The sequence below is a fragment of the Periplaneta americana genome, chromosome 8, assembly GCF_040183065.1.
Source record: "Periplaneta americana isolate PAMFEO1 chromosome 8, P.americana_PAMFEO1_priV1, whole genome shotgun sequence".
NCBI lineage: Eukaryota > Metazoa > Arthropoda > Insecta > Blattodea > Blattidae > Periplaneta > Periplaneta americana.
Window position 1 is genome coordinate 61146957 of NC_091124.1, and position 20799 is coordinate 61167755.

The 20799-nt window shown below is 38.3% G+C and overlaps 1 protein-coding gene across 2 annotated transcripts; it reads right to left on the minus strand.

Annotated features, from left to right (window-relative positions):
• Positions 1-402: 402 nt before the first annotated feature.
• On the minus strand, positions 403-12099 carry LOC138704744 (SKA complex subunit 1-like). 2 transcript variants are annotated; one of them, XM_069832919.1, is made up of 5 exons: positions 11853-12099; positions 6894-6998; positions 6655-6800; positions 5810-5985; positions 403-3394 (listed from the first exon to the last, which is right to left on the minus strand). In XM_069832919.1, exons 1-5 carry the CDS (start codon positions 12042-12044, stop codon positions 3243-3245), a joined length of 771 nt encoding a protein of 256 aa, XP_069689020.1. In that variant the 5' UTR covers positions 12045-12099; the 3' UTR covers positions 403-3242. The 2 variants fall into 2 exon arrangements, with proteins under 2 accessions (XP_069689020.1, XP_069689019.1); XM_069832918.1 differs by having other exon boundaries at positions 6655-6815; positions 11853-12098.
• Between the last annotated feature and the right edge of the window lie 8700 nt (positions 12100-20799).

Consider the following 20799-nt stretch of genomic DNA (forward strand, 5'->3'; position numbering starts at 1 on the left):
CAACAAGTTATTTTACAGACTGTTGCTAGTGCTAGAACATTTGAACAACTATTTGAGTTTGTGTCATATTGTTGTTTAGCCACCTGTCTGAAGATAGGTCTGAACCCCACAAGTGGTACCACGAAGGCACCACTTGTGAGGCAACTAGGCCAGGAGATAATGGGGTAGGGTGGCCAATTCCTTTCCCCTTCCATTGCATACATCACTGACTAGCTACACATTACACTAATCAGACTTCAGATGTATACAAACAATTGTTCTTCCTCGACACATATCATCAAGTGAGATGTACTGCCTGATAACACTGGTCTACAGTGATTTTGCTACTGAACAAAAACAAGTGTACCAACCCTAATTTGAGTGTGCTGATTGTAGATGTGAAGTCCGTTTTTTTCTATTACGTCACAATTTCAAAATAATATTTTTAGTTTTTACATTTTAATACATTTAGATCCATTTAATTTATTTTATTTTGATTTTGCTACTGAACAAAGCAAGTGTACCAACCTTAATTTAAGTGTGCTGATTACAGATCTTAAGTCCGTTTTCTTCTATCACGTCACAATTTTAAAATAACATTTTTAATACATTTAGATCCATTTAATTATTTTGATTTTGCTATTTTAATTCAAGTGTGCTGATTACAGATATGAAGTCCGTTTTTTTCTATCATGTCACAGTTTTAAAACAACATTTTTAATTTTTAACACAAGACAGTCGTTGACACAAAGAAAAGATTTCTTCCACTTCTTCACATTAAATGTGGCCTAATGAAAAACTTTGTGCATGCTCTGAATCATGATAGTGAAGGCTTTAAGTATCTGAAGGAGAAGTTTGGGAGAGTGGAAAGTGATGCAAAATTGAAGGCAGGAATTTTCATTGGACCAGAGATCCGACAGTCGATGTGTGACACTACGTTCAGATCAAAACTGAGTGCTCTTGAACTCGAAGCTTGGGACACATTTATACTAGTGTCAACTATGGTTTTAGGAAATTATCAAGCTGATAATTTTGCTGAGCTAATATATAACATGCTTAGAGCATTTCGGTATCTAGGTTGTCGCATGTATTTAAAAATGCACTGTCTTCATTCACACCTTTACTTTTTTCCATCAAATCTCGGTGCTGTAAGTGACGAACATGGTGAGAGGTTTCATCAGGACATATCAACGATGGAATCTGGGTACCAGGGTCAATATGATCTGAGCATGATGGGTGATTTCTGCTGGTTCCTACAGTAATCAACCACATGCCAACATAAGCAGAAAAGCAAAGGTCTCAAGCACTTTTAACAGAGTTTTTAGTGCTTACTACATATTTTAAGTGTATATCTTCTTATAAATGTATTTAAAATGATATAATATAACAGTTTTCAAAGAATATATAAACTAAGCTCAATTTATATCTCTGACTTTACGGTACAGATAGGCCTATATACTAAATAGTAAGATTTAGAGTCCTGATGCTGTTATTTCCGGCGTGACTCTGCCTCTTTGCTTACATCTTAGAAAGTAAAGGCTCTATAAAGTCTAGGTAGGTAGTATCATTCGCCATTTTTGTTCGTACGTTGCCGAGCTACCATACGAGGAATCTATTTACATCACCGTTAAACATTATCATGTCGTAATTCCTATGATAATAAATCAAACGCAATGTAATTCAGCAAATAACTGAGCGGCAAATAACGTCTTCGTGTGCTTTCTGCAAATGCCAACTAAAGAGCTAAAGTGACGGGTGATTATATTAAGTATTTATCGAGCCTTAGAAATGAATCAGCGAATCACAAGACGCACACGTTTAAATGTAGCCGACCTGCAACGCAATTGGCTGCCGGAAATTAGAGCGACGGGACTATAAAATTAAAGTTACTCAAAAACCTAAGGTGTTACGATAAATTTTATTACAGAACTGGAATCAGCGTGCCAACTTCCTCAGTAGCAGACAAAAAAGTTTTTTTTTTTTTTTGTAGACCAACGTAATAGATACATATATCAAGAATTAAAACAGAAAATCAATATCTCGAATTTAAAAGAAAACTTACAAATTAAACCAAACCCTTTAACTCTATTAAATATAGAATATAATCTAAATTTAACAGAAGAAATACTGAAATCAGAAGTAAACACTGAAATAATGAAACAATTGTCTTTAGAGACAATTAATATTAGATACCCTCCACAAAACTGACTTCATTTATATACCGACGGATCCTTGATCTCCAGGGAACAAGGTGCCAGTGCAGGTGTTACGTGCTGTCTCTTCTCACTTTATAGATCTCTTGGATATGGAACAACAAGTTTTGATGGAGAAATCGTTGCAATAAGTGAAAGTCTCAGGAATCTTCTATGCCACATCAATAAATTTAAGAATGCAGTTATATTTTCAGACTCCAAAGCAGCTATTCTATCAATAGTCTCTAAACACACACCTTCATCTCAAACAGCAGAAATAACTCAAATGCTCTCACAATTAATATCACTCAATAAAAGAATTGTATTTCAATGGATACCATCCCATTGTGGAATCCTGGGAAACGAGAATGCAGATACAATAGCAAAGAAGGGCAGCACTGCTACTTACAGACCTGTTACTAAATCTACACATTACTCTGTGAAAAGATTTATTAAATCTACATACTTAGACCTCAACAAACAAAATTTGATAACACAATCTCAAGGGAAAAAATGGAACTCTCTGCATCCCGATTTACCACGAAAATAGTTTGTAGCTGCATTTAGATTGGCAACAGGCCATGATTGTTTGGCCAAACACCTGCATAGAATTGGAATATATCATTCCCCTAACTGCCCATTGTGCAACTCAAAACAAGAAATGGATTCGGAACACCTCAAAATCTGTGCTTCAGTGGCTGACCATGATAATATCTTTGAAAAATATTGGAGTGCAAGAGGTCAAATGACTTTATTGTCAAATGCCTGGCATTAGAAAACAACAACACATATTATATCAGCCAGAGATGTGTGTCGCATTATCAGACTTTGTTGTTGTACAATTATTTTCATACCTTAGGAATCAATTTTAAATTAGAAAAATAAACTGTTTAAGAAACTTGTATGGAATAATGAACATCAGTCATTTCATTGAAAATTATTGAAAACTGTAAAAATATCATTTGTATTTCTTTTTTAACATTTTCTTAACACGTCCTTAGCATTGCCAATAACTGTCTTCTTTTTGTTTCAATCCAAAAATGTAACACGAGTAACTGTTCATTCATATGTTCAATTTAAAACAGCGTAACGGACAATGCCAGTACTTCGAATCTCTCTCATCCGTTTTGCATGTCTCAGGATATTCATTATGTTCTGTTCAGCCTTATCAAACTTCAGTTTTCCCATTGACTTCAGGTCTTCTGCAGTACAAAAGTAGATACCTGTAAGCCCCAGAGAGACACATCACCAATGTCTCCAAACAACAAAACACAGATATAACATATGCAAACAGTCATAAAACAAATAATAATTAATAACTATAAATAAATAGATATAATCAGTATCTGCAACGAACCGAGAAACACATGTAACAAAAATCTTAGGCGCAATTCATACAGAGAAGACGTAGACAGGATGTTGGGCGGAGACATGACGTGAGCAAAGTATACTGAAGAGTAAAAAAATCCTTGCGACACTTCCACATCGCACAGCTTTCACCTTGTCTTCTTCAGACGATGAGGATGCTCTGGCTCTCGTACATCTCGCTAATATTAAAAAACAGAGGAGATTTTGTCTGCACTCTTTGTGGTTGAAAAAAGCAAGGATGTGTGCCATATCCGATATGATGAAAGAATTGAACATGTATCCTCCATTTTCAGAATTTTTATATAATGTCCCACCAATGTTTCAGTGCCGTATTACACAATCTCTTCACAAAATTGTATATTAAAATCAAAATCGTCGCGAATTTTCTTTTACAGTCAGACACCACATGTCGCTTTGAAGAGTCACTCATGACTGGAAAGAGGCAAAGTGCTGACTTAGGAATGTCGTGTCTCCATCCCAACCTTTCTGTATATAGGATATTTCAGAAATACTTTGACAAACCTTGGGGGCATGTTCCTCACACCAAAACAAGAAAAAAAGTTCATATAAACATATGTCTGAAAATCCTTAGTTTTTTAGTTATTAATGAAAGAAACATCTGTTAGATATTGTCAGCTTGGTAGCAAACGATGCAATGTTAATCAATTCAGAAACTCATAACAAATGTTCAAAATTTTCTCCTCTTGCTTCCACACACCCATGCACTCGTCGGATCATGGACTCCATGGCAACACATAGCCATCTAGGATACAGTGAGTGCATCAGCAGACTTGTATCGATAAAACATCATTTGATTATATAACAAAATGAATATTATTATTGGTTACAAACTTAAGTTGTTGGATTGTACTTCGAAATGCATTGAACGTAAACTTTCATTATTATGACTTTCTGAATTGATTAAAGTTTCAACACTTGCTATCAAGTCGACAATATCTAACATGTTTCATTATGTTCTTTCATTAATAACTAAAAAACTAAGGATTTTCGGACATATGAACTTTTTTCCTTGTTTTGGTGTGAGGAACATGCTCCCAAGGTTTATCAAAGTATTTCTGAAACACCCTATATATTGATAAGCCAACCTTTCTTTACATGGGAGAAAATCGAAAAGTCATCATGTGTCAGCCAATGTCCGAGCCACGTCTTCTTTGTGTGAATTGCGCCTAACTAATGTTTCCAATACCTCCAAACAATCGCAGCCACATAGTAGTAACAATTCCTACAAGCAACCACAAGTAGCAATTCCAAAAAACAACCATAAAGACCAAGATATACCAATGCTAACAATCACAGACATATAGAAGTAATAATAATGCTAAAAACAACCACAAAGACAAAATAGCAATTGTTGCAATGGAAGAGCCCAAAATTACCACGACCATAGAAGACACAGCAGTTCCAGAGTGCAGTGAAAAGCTGTTTTTTTTTTTTTTTTTTTTTTTTTTTTTTTTTTTTTTTTTTTTTTTTTACATTAGGGGTATTATTTACTGAGAATTTGTTCCTGTACTGCAATGTCTTGAGGAGAGAAGATGTGCGGGGGAAAGACCAGAACTTTGGTGTAATCAGAATTGGCTGTTACATCATGACAGTGCACCTGCCCATACCTCCCTCAAAATGAGACAATTTTTTACAGGAAAGAACATGGTTATCTCACATCCTTCTTACTATCCTGACCTAAACCCCTGCGACTTCGTCTTGTTTCCCAAGATGAAATTCAAATTGAAGGAAAACTGCTTCAATACCCTAGAAGAAATCCAAACAGAATTGCAGACAGTACGGTATTTAAGAACCTTCTAGAAAAAGACTTCCATCATGTTTTCGAGGCAAGGAAGAGATACTCCTAAGAGGACTATTTTCAAGGTGATGACAGTCAAATTCAAAAAAGGTAAGTCTGTAATTTCTTAGCATTAGTCTCAGAAATTTCCGATATCACCTCATTTAGTACAATAACTTGAAAATAGTTATCAAGTCGAGACCAGGTGAAAAGGTTAGTTTCAAGTGCTCAACTATGAAACAGGTGGAATCTCCTGCAACTTACGCCAATCATTGGCTGGCTCACCAGTGTGTCACGAAACTGTATCTTATAAATTCTACACAAATATTTACACTACCTATCAAAGTATGTGATAGTACCTTTGCTGTTCTAACTGCATTTGAGTTCAACCATTACATAATGACTATCTCTACAAAATAAGTTATGAAGTTACATATACATTGCATGCAGCAAAAATGACAATAGAAGTTACCTTTCTCTATGGTCTCCTTGTTTTCTTGCTTCTTATATATATCATACTGAGTCAACATTCTCCCTTTGAGAGTATTTCTAGGACGACTGAAGAGTTGATATTTCTTTTGTAAAGTGCTATTAAAAGCAGCAATAAAATTACAGACTGTTTCATATGTAAGTCGACCTTTCATGTACCTGTAAAAAAAAAAAAAAGTCCATTAACCCTTTCATGCTACCACTTTGAGAAACTTATTCTAAACTGAGGAGGGAGAACTTAGTAGGTAGCATTTGTGAACCTGCTGGAAGGATCAAAGAGCAGACAGAGATTAAAACAAACATTAACAAATGTAATTTAAAGAATTTTCAACTCAAAGCTAAGATGGAAAACATTGTGGAAATATCTGTACGACAATGGGGTAATAAAATATCAAATAGTGTCAGGTATACATTGTATCGTCATCACAAGACATTTAAAACGCAAAAATGGCTCAGTTCTGAGCTCTGATACAAAGAGTCAAGGCGTATTTACAAGCACAGCTGTGAGAGTGACAATGAACCTCAGGGTTCCTTAAAAGCCATTTATTATAAGTATGTAAGTGTAATATCATCATGGGCGGAGTTTGGCTGCTTGGACATGGATGATGATATTATGACAATGATAATATAAATTTAATTATAATTTTAAGATGTTGGTGACCATTTGGCAGACTGTTTGAACCTAGAAACATAGGTTAGCCTTCATTTCACCTATGCAACTTCCTGCTCTATCTCCTCAAGAATTGAAGAAACTTAGGCTACTGTTATGTGATACTAACTAAGAATGCAGGTACCAATGAGTTGAAGCAAGATTTCTTCCACACTTACTTTGGAATGTCATCAAATTCCTCTCTCAATAAAGGTGTAATACGAGGACGAGATGGTGTATGATGAAGACTCTTCTTTGATGATGGCACAGAGTACTGAGGAGACACCAAGTTCCATGGCTGAGAAGCAGAGGATGGATGGTAAGTCTGCTTCAATGTTTCCTGTTGAGATAGAGCAAGTACTGTAAAACACTCCCAGCATCATGAAAATATTACAATCCACAGACTACAGACCCTTACCGTACTCTCTTCTGTTGAATCACCATTACATAGTTGCATATCTGAAGCACTGTTTTCAATATATGCATTTAACTTCTCAATGTAGTTTATATCTTTCATAAGGTCCTGAAATTATAAACAGACATTTAATGATTTATATCATTTCTGAAACCTTCTCTCCAAAAGGATATGTGAGAGAATGCAAGAGGTTAGTGGTTTATTTAAAGGGCACAGTCAGCATTGACGGCTGTTTGCAAACTTGTCAATTTGTTTTGAAATACATACCATATCTGGGGAACGATTGTAATTGAAGAGCTATTCTTTCAAAACAAGTCCACAAAAACTTTTGCTGTATTCCGAGTATTCTTTGCAATCATCAGAGATCTGCTGTATGTTTTCCCTCGAAACTCACTTTCATGAAGTAAATATCGAGGCAGAAACATGACGATTTCATGCAAAACACGTTAAGTCCATAACTTGATTTCCATCGAAACACTTTATGTCCTTCCTGCATTTGTGTAGGGAACAGAAGTCCTTTGCACCTTCACATTTGTTCAGGAAACAGAAGTCCTTCGTGCATGTGCATTTGTTCAGGAAACAGTTAAATATGAAGATGGCCACTGTCAGCCAAAATATGGAGAACAACAGAGGTTTTCATAGTGACAAATTGGAGGTTATAAGTGAAATAGATGCTGGCGATTCAGATTATCAGCCAGAAGCTATGCAGGAGACAGCAAGTGAGTATGAAGTGAGTCAAAGAATCATGTTTACATGGTTCCACGTACTATTAGAAGTTTCGTCCTGTTATTGTCAGATGTTGGCCAGTGACCTTAGGGCAGTAGGTAGCATGTTGTTGCATGCATGTCGAGGTGTAAAATTAGAATTTTGTATAAATGTAAGGTATAAATTTACAAACACAAACATGTTTGTACTGTTCCTCGGATTTTGGTCAATAAATAGTATCACACAGAGTTTGTATTAATTTATTTCTTCAGAAATGGTCCTATTTAAAACAAAGATTTAAACTAAGGATTTATTATTTTACCTATGCTGAAAACATATATTTATGTACAATAACAAGAGACAATCAGTAAACATCCAACATAAATCGAAACAGCATCTAGAATTTGTCCTTCCTGTCAAATTACTGAAAATGGACTTAACTTGTTTTGGGAGAGAGCTCTTCAATTAGATCAATGCTACCATTAGAAAATAAATCACAAATACAGTAAAACCTCTGTAATCTGGACCAATTGGGATTGAGAGTTGACCAGATTAGCAAAATACGGATTAACAGAAATAAAAAAACTGGCAATTTCATGAATAAAAACAATTACAATATAGTAACTTGGGCTTATAAGTTCATGCATGTGCATATTTTTTCCTGGAGGGTGTAAATGTATGCTTACACATTATATATACGAATTATCAATTTTTGAGTTTATTAAGCATTGTTTTATGTTGCATATAAATGTATATTTTCCTCATTTTTATAAATGTATAATATTTTCAATATTTTAAGACCTATATGGCATATTTATAGAGTTTACAAGATTTTTTTCCTCGTGAAAACAAAAAGCAGGAAGCTGCATGAGAGATAGAATGTATGAATCACCATAAAGAAATATGAACACTCAAACATCATTGATAGATCGCTGACTTGCAAACCTCCATAAAGAACACTTTTTTGTTAACTGCCAATCAAAGAGTTCAGTTATTTAGATCACTAGCATCTAATATTCCACTTCCAACTGCACAAGTGTTAACTTGATGGTGAATGTGGCCTGATATGCTTAGCATCTACAAACAGCTAAAGAGAAGATTAATTTATTGGAGTCAAGTAATGCCGAATCTGTTTAAACAGCTAGAAATATGCTAACAAAAAATGAGTTGGAAGGAGCTATACTGAACCGCATCAAGAACTCATTGGAGGCAATGCTGAGGAAAGAGCAGGCAGGTTTCCAACAACACTGGACCTCATCAATACTCTCCGAATTATCCTGGAACAGAGTGAGCAAAAGCAGCACACTCTTTACCTCACCTTCGAGTTCGAAAAGGCTTTAGACTCTGTCAACAGAAGGATTAGCTATATGAAACACCCTTGTGAAATACAGTATCTCCATGAAGATTATCAATACTATTAAGAATACAGAGTGGAAGTGAAGTAGCCTTGTAGATTTTCAGAGTGAATAGCTCATGTTGTATGTAACAGAAAACAATAATATCATTTTAGTGGAAAGTTCATAGTTTTTTCAGAAAAAATGTTTTTTTTTTTTTCCCCCCCTCAAATGTTTAACCTCTTATTCGGTAACTACTGCGAGCATGATCGTGATGTTTGTCCATATTGATAGGAAATCTAATAAAGAATAATTTATCCCTCTGGCATATTTCAATAGCGTGGACGGTTTTCATGTAACTTTAATTTTAAAAATCTCTAATTTCAAGTCACTGCATGAGGCGAAAAGTGGCAACATCAGGGCAGAGAGCAGCTCACCTACCGAGACACACAGAGTTCGTTGACCTCTTACATCTGTATCACGAGTAGAGTGTGTTAACGGCTATGTTACCTGACTGCTGAAACTTCAATCTTAATTTTGTAATTAACCGTGCATTTAATGGCAAAACATAACATGGGTTTTCTACTCATTTAAGCGTACCCTATCATCCCTTTCAATCTGCAAGGTTATTTTACTTCCATCCTGTATATATGAAGATTACGAGTGTCAAATGCTTCATGAGGGGAAATTTACAGAACACTTTCAAGTCATTCAGGAGTGCAGCAGAGGTGTATTCTCTCACCAACATAATTCTTGCTCGTATTGAATCATCTGATGAAGAAGGTGATGGGGTGGGGGGGGGGGAGATGGAAAAGAGGCGTGCAATGAAGGATGCAAGGCAGACTTGAAAATCTGGACTTCGTGGATGACATCTGCCTGATGGCACAGTGATACCGGGACATGGAGGAGAAATTGGTCAGGTTACAAAGAGAGGCAGAACTTGCTGGCCTCAAGATCAATGCCTGAAAAACAAAGGAGATGAGGAAGAACTCTAATGTTGCGACCAGATTGACCATTAACGGAAATGACGTCGAACAAGCTCAATCCTTTCTATACTTGGGAAGTATCGTCACAAATAAAGAAGCTGTAGCCACATACACAAAGCAAATGGCGTGTTTGTTCCACTCTACTCTGAAAAAATATGATTATTTCCAGAAAGATCAAGCTTCGACTTTTCAACAGCAACGTGAAATATATATTTTTATACAGCTGTGAAACATTGAAGGTGACGAAGCAAATCAACAAGAGCTTCAAGCTTTCATTAACCACTGCTCCAGCTTATCCTCAATGTCAAGTGGCCGGATGTGATTACAAATTAACTCTGGACTCAGACCAACCAACAGCCAATCAACGTGCAAATCAAAGAGAGGAAATAGTGTTGGACTGGGCATACACTAAGCTAGACGGAACTGTTAAAGAGACAGCATTGGACTGGAACCCTCAGAGTGCTCGGAAATGGGGTCATCCCAAAAAGACCTGGAAAAGTACGACCATAGAAAAAACTAGAGAGAGAAGAAGACCTGGAGTGAAGTGAAGAGGTTGGCCAAGGACTGCACCAAGTCGAGGACTCTTGTCACAGTCCTATGTTACAGCGGGAACGATAGGAATTCAATTAAAGAACACCATGGTGTGTTGATATGTTATATTACATTTTATTTTTCTGAGAACTTATACCATATGTTATCTTTCTCTTAAAAATTACAACACTTTTACATGATTGCCAAATAATACATGCGAAATGAAAGATAACAGGGAATGATGATTTTGAAAGAAACTGCATTATGTAGCCTACCAGAAATACGGTTGGACTTATAAACTTTTAAAATGTCATAATAATAATATTAATAATAATAATAATAATAATAATAATAATAATAATAATAATAATAAATTAAGCTTCCTTTATGAAAAGGTTGCCAGATTTGACAAAGCGTATATAATTTGGAAACACACCTAAAAGGTAAAATGATTTACATTTGAAACCGTTAGGGAATCGAATATACGAAACGTCAGAGAAAAATTTACACCTAAGTAAAATATATGCTCATTTGCAGTTAAGCAAGGGATATTAGTATCATCAGATGTTAGAATGATTTGAAGGACATTCACCACGAGAAAAATAATAGCTACGGATTGTTGACATTGAAATCTAAACCAAGTATTAGCCATTGGTTAAGGTAACTTGAAATTTCCATTATCATACCCATAAAAGTGATTTCTCAATATCTGAACCGATCCTTTGAGGGCACTAATGGCTATTTCCTTGACAATGCTTGTTAGGCCTAGGTTTTTACATTTGTTGGGAAAGAAGGAAGATATGGTACCTCGTGCTCCCACCATCGGATCTATTACATCAATGTGGGACAGGCTATACTTATTTATCTTTATAGAATGGGATTGTTAGTTCATAGAGAGTCGCTTTAAGTTATAGTCTCCAGTAGGCCTAATTTAAATATACTAATCCTGTCATAAGCAACGTTACAAAGTTTTCAATAAAAAATCAAAATAACTTTAATTCCCGTTCCGTAACAAATACAATTAATAAAAATAATCAGACCCACATAAATAATTTATTTTATAATTATATGCTAGATGTAGGACGCACATCTTGTAGAAAAAAATCCGCTAGAGGTTGTCCAATGTTTAATGATAATATACATCCCGAAATTAAATGTCCATGTGGATGGAAACTCTCAGATTTTGAATTACAAAAATCTGCATACTGTATAGTGGGAGAACAGCACCACACATCTTAAATTATGTATACAGGTGGAAGAGAAGCCTAGTGTAGAGTATGTACTGAGAAAATTACGGCACTCGAATGTAATCCACGAAGTGTCACCTTTTAAATAGTCCTTTCGGCGCATTTGCCCATATGATAGGCCTAATTTCATTATAACCTATGTTAAACGTCTAATCATACCTTGCATGTCTCAATCTGTTTTTTCTGTCCATCTAACATATTTCTTAGACTTCGAATCTCCTGACTAATCTCTCCCACTTGTTCCATTAATTTCCTGCATGTCGTAGAGATGTTACTGTCACCCCTTCCAAAGCCTTCAAGAATTTCAGAAGTTTTTGTTAATAGATCAACTTCCCTTACATATTTATCCATTTCAATAGTTGATCACTGCCATTAGCCATACACCCCGCCAAAATCATTGCACCATGGCTGCCAACTTCACTGACAAGTCATTGGAGCTGGCTATGAATGACCTTTCGAGCAACTTTACATTTAATTTGTCCTCATTCTGATCATTCTTAACTAGCATAAAATAAAATAAAGCATTCATGCAAATAAAATCAACTGCTTCCAAACAGAATTAGTAATGCGGGAAATTATATTCTGTAAGTGTATATTTGTTTTTTTTTTAAGCTGGGACATGACAGGAGCGTTGCGAACGGAAAAACAACTGAATGTCACATAGCGTGGTAGACCCAACGAGTTAGAAAGAGAAGAATATAGAGTGGCCATGTTGTCCTGTACAGCGCTCTTTGCGGTGCCACGGCAAAACAAGGCAGATCTGAACTAAGCGCCAACTTTGTAAAAAATACGTCTGCTTACAATGTTGTATAACGGAGGTTAGAACTACAAAAAAACAAAGAAAAAAGATGTTCGCGTAGGCTTCCGCGGCTGGTGTACATGGTGTGTGGATAAGCTTCAGGGCTTCTACCGCGTTGTCTTGGTGTTGGTGGCTGACGTTTCGACCGCTGTGTTGTGGTCATCTTCAAAGCAGTTGTTGGATAAGGAAATAATCGAAAAAGAGAGGAGAATTGGGAGGACAAATTTATAAAAGGTACGCAAAACGCGTCCTTGCAAAGGGTTGGGGGCTGTAAGAAACTAAATATGTGAGCTCCAAGCCTGTTGGCCACTAGTCTCACTCCGGGTTACGCTGCTCCACTGAAGGAGCTCTAGACAGGTGAAGACCGCCAGGAGAGACGCCGTGAATTCTGAATCTGCAAATTGAAAGGTTCTCTGTCCTTTCGCATTGCGACATGAGTGACGTTGCAGATGTATTTCATAATTTATATACTCTGAACTAAAGCTTTAAGTTGTTTGTTAGAAAAAAAAGGGGCTTATGGGGAAGGGCATATAGGTCCGTGGCCCATTTCTCTTAGGGCTCATCCCGACATTTGTCTTAACGCCTTAGGAAAACCACGGAAAAACCTTAGGCAGGATGAGTTGTCTCAATTTCAGAGACTAGCCAGTTGGTTCTTAGGTAGAATGACTCTATGAATCTATGGATATATGCTAGCCAATTGGCTCTACGATAGTTCCATTGATCAACAAATGTAGATATAGTCAGGGAGGGATTTTGTTTAGCCCAGTTAAGACAAGGTCATTTCAAAGCGGTTGCACTATCCAAGGAGTCTCATGGAGTCGAGTCGTGACTACCAAAACCTGGGAGTAACGCCTGCCTCCCTGTCCTGTCTCAAGAGTATAGCTAATGGACCTGTCTGGTGTCTACGCCGTAACCTAGGATCATACTGGCCGAGGCCAGATATGAGCGGGTTGGGGTTAGCACGAGCTTCGGCATACAGGTTCCTAGCCAGTAGAGCAATGAACTCGTCTATGGTTGGCAAGTCTAGTTCATCATGGAACTTTTTTCTCGAGGCGACTCGGGGGAGATGAGTAATGAGTCGAATCACCTGGTTTTGGATAACTTGGAATTTACGGAGATGGGACACTGCCGCAAACCCCCATGCGGGTGCAGCATAAGTAATGACAGAGCGAGCGAATGAGGGCCTTATACATAGTAAGTCCTACCTCCAGGTTGTCAGGAGTTAAGGCCGCCAGAATGGGATAGTGTCTTAACTATCAGCCCGTTGGCCTTACGAAGAAGGGATTGGATGTGATCTCGGAAGGTGAGATGAGAGTCCATAATGATCCCTAAATATTTAATTTGGTTCATCCACGGCATTTCTTGTCCGAAAAGTGTGGGTGGTGGTGATATGCCTTCGAGCCTCGCTCTTAGTGAAAAGAGTGTGGCCTGACATTTATCTACATTGACCTTGATTCTCCAGTCGTGGAACCACGGCTGGAGGTGATCTAAGATCGACTGCAATCTACGGGACGCTAATCTACAGGTTTTGCCCATCGCAAGAGGGCAGTGTCGTCTGCATAGATATGCAGATGACTACTTCTGCCGTGGATATAGCGAAACGGGAGGTCATTAATGAATATATTGAAAAGTATGGGCCCGATAATGGAACCCTGTGGGACTGCTGCGTGAATTTCACGGGGGGTGGAGAAACTAGTGCCTACACGGGTTTTGAATGTACGGCCTCGGAGGTAGTTAGAAATGAGGCGTATCATTCCATCTGGGACTCCCATGCCCAGTAACTTAACGGGGAGTCCCTCATGCCAAACCTTGTCGAATGCTTGCTCGATGTCCAGGTAAGCTGCAGCTACTACACGCTTCGTGCTCATAGCCCAGGTAATGTCCTCCGTCATGCGGGGTGCCTGGAGTGTAGTGAAACGACCAGGGTGGAAACCGAAAGGCTCGTTCCTGATTTGGGGCAACACTACTTCAGTGAGGCGTCTACGTATGACCCGCTCCGCCAGTTTGCTGAGACAACTGAGGAGACTAATAGGCCTATAGTTGCTTGGATTCGTCTTATCCTTTCCGGGCTTTGGAAAGAGAACTACGTGAGCCTCTTTCCAGGGAATGGGATAGTGACCGGAAGCCAAGATGTTATTAATTATCTCTGCTATGCGCTTCATAGCTGACCTTGGGAGATGCTGCAATATAATTCCTTGGATACCGTCGGCTCCTGCGGCCTTATGAGGGCCGAGGCGACGAATGAAATGGGCGACCTCGTGGGTGTTCGTAGGTCGTATCCCATTTTCCGGCTCCCTGCTAAGGAGGTCTCGAACCGATTCCTGAACAGCTTTGATATGGGGCAAGTTTAAATTTTGTTCCACGGGTTGAAAAGTGGTCTCTAGAACGTCTGCCAGTGCGGTAGCCTTCTTCTTAGGAGTAAAAGCCGTGACATCTGGACCGACTACTAATGGGTGTATAGATTGAAACGGATTGGACAGAGTTCGAGATACACGCCAGACATCTGACATGTTTCTGCTGTCCATCGTCTCAACTTTGGATTTCCAAGCATCCACGACCGTTTCGTGGACCGCCTCACTGATCCGCTTGCGCAAGCGGTTCATTTCTATTCTATGCTCATCTAACCTAGTACGCTTCCACAATGTTCTTGCTCTATTGCGGGCGATCTTTAGGTCTCTAATATAGGCTGGGAGCTGTATCCGTCCCGGTTGTGAAAACTGTTTCGGTATTGCAGCATCCATTGCCGTCTTGATGCACTCCGTCAGGTCGCTAACTGACCTATCTATCCCTGCCGGAGTGACTTCAGGGGGGAGTGGTGGAAGCGTAGCGGCTACCTGGTCTAGGAAGAACACCCAGTCTGCCGCTTTGTAGTTGAATTTCTCAGCGGTTGGGGAGAGTTCGACTGGGTGCATGATCTCCATTATCACCGGTAGGTGGTCAGACGGAAGATCATCCAGGGTTGTTAGTCTCGCTCTAGTTGTGAGATCTTTCACCAGAGCGATGTCCAAAATGTCGGGGAGTTGATTCGCAGCATCCGGTACGAGTGTGGGTTCCCTAAAGACCATTACGACGTATTTGTTTCCTGTAGAATTTAGAAAAAGCCTATCGCCCTGCCGATTGGGGCGTTGACAGTTCCAGCTAGCGTGCTTCGCGTTGAAGTCGCCGACGACTACGAATCTATCGGATAGACTTGTCACTATGTCTAAATCGCGTTCATTTAGTGTGCCCGGAGGACTGTAGGCAGCCATAAGCAGAATGGGGAGTCTGCCTATGTAGGCTCTAATAGCCACTGCCTCTAATGCCGCTAGCTGGGGAAGGAGATACTCACAGAGCGCGATCGAAGAACGAATGAACACCGCTACACCGCCGCCTCTTCTACCTGCTCTATCCAGTGGCGTATACTGGTTAAAGGGTTTGGGCTACCACTGACCCTATTATTACACAAAATATATTTTAAAATCCCTATAATACAATTCCTTACCTATTTATGTGAATTCCAGACGTCTTGATTGGGACGAAAATACGTTGATGACTTCGTCTTTGAAATTACAGTTGGGCCACTTGCAAAGTTTCTGTAGAAATGACTTTTCAATGGATATTAGTGCCAAGCCGGATAAACGTTCTTGTGTATGAGTTGATCTACAGTAGGATTTTATTCTCTTCAACGCAGAAAATGTTCTTTCTACCGATGCTGACGTAGCTGGTATTGTCACAATTAATGTCGCCAATTTAAGGACTTCAGGAATAACTTGGTTCAGCTGGTTTTCATATATGGCAAATAATATTTCATGAATAGGTTTGTTCGAAAAATCAAAGACTTCTGCTGAATATTTACACTTAATTCATTTTTCAAACGTACTTGATCAAAGTGACTGTTATAGGACTGAAATAATTTGTGTAGTGCCTCATTCGGGAAGTTTTCTCTATAAGCAGAAAATTTTTGAGAATCTAGAAGATGTGTGAACTGAAGCTTTCCATAATCAGAAAATCTGTCAGTAATTTCCATGTGCATACGATCTAGTATGCTGTAGTACAGCTGCCTGTATTTCAATTCATCATCTCCTTTTCTTCGCTTTAATGGTGGTTCCATTATATTGGCTGAAGAATTTTCATTTTCCATATTACTCCATATGGACGGAAACCCACTACGTCTGAACTCGGTATAGTATTTTTTTTTTTAACTTTGATACCTCTTGCAAGCAGTATGCTATGTCTAGACTTTTTGTCTGAAGAATATTGTAGAGCACATCTGTATGTGCGAACACTCTAGCATAGACTTCAAGAAGAAATATATTCCGAAACTGTGTGAAAAAATTCAAATATCCTTGAGCCTGCACATTTACAGCATCATCCCAGTTTTCTTGAGTCATTACAAATGATATTTTTAAAGAAAGCAGTCCGTTTTTCTCTATATTCCTTTACTGTATTTGCAAGCCGAGATGTAAAATTCAATCTAGTTGGTGCTACTTTTGGGAGTTTCTTGTTCATAAATTCCTTGAGTTTTCTGATCTTTTAGGAGATGATGAGAAAAATGCAGCTAAACCCGACAGTTTTGAAAAAAAATGCGGCATTCTGGAATGGATGAAGTAGTTTGTTGCAAAACTAAATTGAGAACATGGCTGTAACAATGGACAAATAGTGCTTCAGGATACTTTTCTTGAACTTTTGTTTTTAAGCCATTAATATTTCCCGCCATAACTGAAGCACCATCGTATGTCTGTGCAATTAACTTATTGCCGACATTGTATTCTGGTATAACACCTTCCACATGCTGAAACAAAGCAGCAGCAGTTTTGTCCGAACTGACATTTGTGAATCCTATAAACCGTTCTTGAACATTGGCAGTACTGTCGACGTATCTTAAAACAGTGGACAATTGACTCTGATTAGAGCAGTAACTTGTTACATCAACAACAATGGCCACAAAAGGTTTTATGTTCTTTATCATAACCCCACTTATAGCAAATATTAAGTCATTCTGAATTGCGAGAGAAGTACCACGAAATACTGTTGAACTCTCAAGATGATTGGCCAGTAAATGGTCAAATTCACTTAAGGAACTTAAATATTCAATATAATTTCCTATATTGTCTGATTCCACACTCTCGTTATGACCCCGAAAAGCCAATCCTTGTTTTCCTAGAAAGCAGACTGCGTTAATAAGATGCAGTAAAATCTCCCGATTTTTTTTTTCACAAGAGCATTGTGTTGGTTGATGTGTAGAGCTTTTTGCTTATCTAGCTGTAAATCAATTCTTGTCTTCCCAAAGTTTGCAAAGTTCATGTTACTACAAATATGAGCTTTTGATTTGTCGTATTCTAGGACTGCCGTTCGAAGGGAGTTCATATTAGAAAACCCCTCTTTTGACCACACATTAGTTTCGCGGCTAAATAACAAACATGGCCAGCAAAATAGTTTAGACAGTTTAGAAGTACCACACAACCAATTCCACTTACCATATGATGTTGAAGTGAAATGGCGTGTGTACTCTCGCTGTTTTTCTTTTACGTCCATGGACAAATTTAACTCAGGAGTTGGTTTTTCCATTTTCACAATTTCAACTTTCTTGTTGTTATGTACGACGGTTAAAAGGCACTTTTAATAAACCTTCTATTACACAGTCATTTTCAGCACAAACCTCTTCAGAAACTTGTTCTGCCATATTTTTCACAATATCACTTAATTGGGAAATTAAAAACTTAATAATTCACAATTAATATAACTCTTAGACACTCGAACAAATCACAGATTTAAAATAATGCACTGCAAGAACACAATCGCATTCAATTGCTAGCGTACTAAGCGTATTGCTGCTTCGCGCCTGCGAAGAAACCGATCACGAGAGCGGCAACTCGCCCAGCCTACACTGCACGATGGTAACGGAAGGGAGCGGGGGGGGGGACGGGCAGTTGTGCGACAGGACTGCGTGCGCGGTAGTACGGTCACAGGCTACCTCACGTAGCAAGCGGTTTCTCCAGCGATGCAGCCTTGACAACTTGTTTCTTTTCGAGAGCAGAGAGCGCATATAAATCTAACAATTACTTTAATTTTAATTACTATGGTAAAACTAATAATACAAAATTATTACATTATGTTATATTATAAACTTTTTCTTTTGTAATTTCCTTGGGCTACCGCTGGTAGCCCCGGTAGTCCGCAAAATACGCCCCTGGCTCTATCCTGTCTATAAACTTTAAACCCTGCGCATCTTAAATTTACTTGGGGTGTCAGGAACGTTTCTGTTATAAATGCTACGTTTATATTATTAGCGTCTAGGAAAGCCCTAAACTCATGTCTATCATGTCTAAGGCCCCTGGCGTTCCATATACACATCCTAGCAACTCAGTCATTTCGTCTGGCCATTGAGAGAAACGAGGGAGGTTAGGAGCTTAAATATCTCCGGGAGGGCAGACATAGGATTCTCCATAAGGAGCACTATCACCCTCGTTAATCCTTCTAGGATTGTGGCGAGCGGCAGGTTAGTGTTTGCTAATTGCAACGCCTCGGCAAAGTGCTGTACTTTTTCGAGGGTAGCACCTCGATCGGTCGGGCATATGTATAGCATCATGAAAATATTATAATCCACAGACTACAGACCCACCATTACATAGTTGCATATCTGAAGCACTGTTTTCAATATCCGGGGAGGTCTTCAAATAAAAGGAGAAATATGGAAGCAGATAACCGATTTAATCAGACATTCATTAGGTTACGTTTCCAATTTGCAATGCCAATCAACATAATGATGATGGCACAGAGTACTGAGGAGATACCAAGTTCCATGCCTGAGAAGCAGAGGATGGATGGTAAGTCTGCTTCAGTGTTTCCTGTTGAGATACAGCAAGTACTCTAAACAACATAATATTGGCTATGAATGAAATTATGACTTCATGATTACATAATACTTAACAATGAAAAGATATGATTGTGCCTTCTTTGGTGCAATTTTTCTGGAGAAATACCATTATACCATTATTCCCTCACTATATTAAATGGCATGTAGGAAATTGTATTTCACTTTATCGCGAAACGGAATGATAGGCCAACTGTTCACTTTTTCATGACTAGTAACAGCATTCTCTTCAGTCCAATAATGCAACCCCTTCTTCACGAATACAGTGAAGAAAACTGAATCCTTAATAAATTATTGTGTTGACCAGCAAGTAATACATACAGTAATATATAATATAAAATAATATATGAATACTCCCCTTCATACAGACCTTAACTGGATTGGACAACGTAGGACCAGTCAGATGCCAGAAGGAGAACCTACGACCTATACTTAGGAACGAGAAACCAGGTCTCCACATATACGCGGCGCCCCCCTCCCCTTCAACCGGACATCGGGCACGGTATCAAGGTCACTTTTTCGGACCTTATGAGGGCCAGTATTTAATATGAATACTCCCCTTCATACAGAACTCAACCGGATTGGACAACATAGGATCAATCAGATGCCAGAAGGAGAACCTACGACCTATCACCGCAAGTAGTCCCCCCATCGAGACTACTATATATATATACCAGCTCGCAGACTATTTCCTTTTGATATTGCAGTTATATGGAGCACACACAACAGGCATGTTTTTTCTTCTTCTTCTTCTTTTTTTTTTTTTTTTTTTGGAATTCTTACCTCCGTTATACAACATTGTAAGCAGACGAATTTTTACAAATGTGGGCGCTTACTTCAGATCTGCCGTGTTTCGCGGTGGCACCGCAAAGAGCGCTTTACAGGACAACATGGCCACTCTATAGTCTTCTCTGTCTAACTCGTTGAGCCGGACTGATTTCAATGACCTTCAAGCCAGCTAAAGCGTGAGATTCTGGTTTCTCCCTAAAGTTGGCGCTGACATCACACCGGCTAGCAGTCGACACAGCGGAAATATAACACATATAAATAATTCATCTAGGTACATTATGTACTCAAATAAAATAAATTGGATCCATAAAATAATAAATCCGTCATTAACTGTAATGTCTAGACTCTAGAATTCCTTTATAATGACAGTTGAGACGTTGACCCCAACAACAATTAAAATATGTAATGATTTGATAGCGCTGAAAATGGAAAAACAAAACTCTTACGAGAAGTAAAACCATATACCTATATTATATTATTTTATAATATAATTTATTATATCTGAAATATAAAATATTATTATTACAACTAGTTTGTCACTGAGAAATAAGGAAAAGCTGTTAACTTGAATTTATTTGAAGTAAAGCGTTATTGGATTATGCAATAAGGTAGGCGATGTTTGGATCCTGTGTCTCAACTCTGTTCTCAATTATTATCTTAGCGTA

Bases quoted from the DNA above. Each gene is read 5' to 3' on its own strand.
- LOC138704744 (XM_069832918.1), bottom strand. From the start codon at position 12,044: ATGGATAAATATGTAAGGGAAGTTGATCTATTAACAAAAACTTCTGAA. The intron at 6,816-6,893 runs GTAAGGGTCTGT...CTATCTCAACAG, and splicing joins ATTCAACAGAAGAGAGTACG to GAAACATTGAAGCAGACTTA. The intron at 5,986-6,654 runs GTAAGTGTGGAA...TTTTTTTTACAG, and splicing joins GAATTTGATGACATTCCAAA to GTACATGAAAGGTCGACTTA.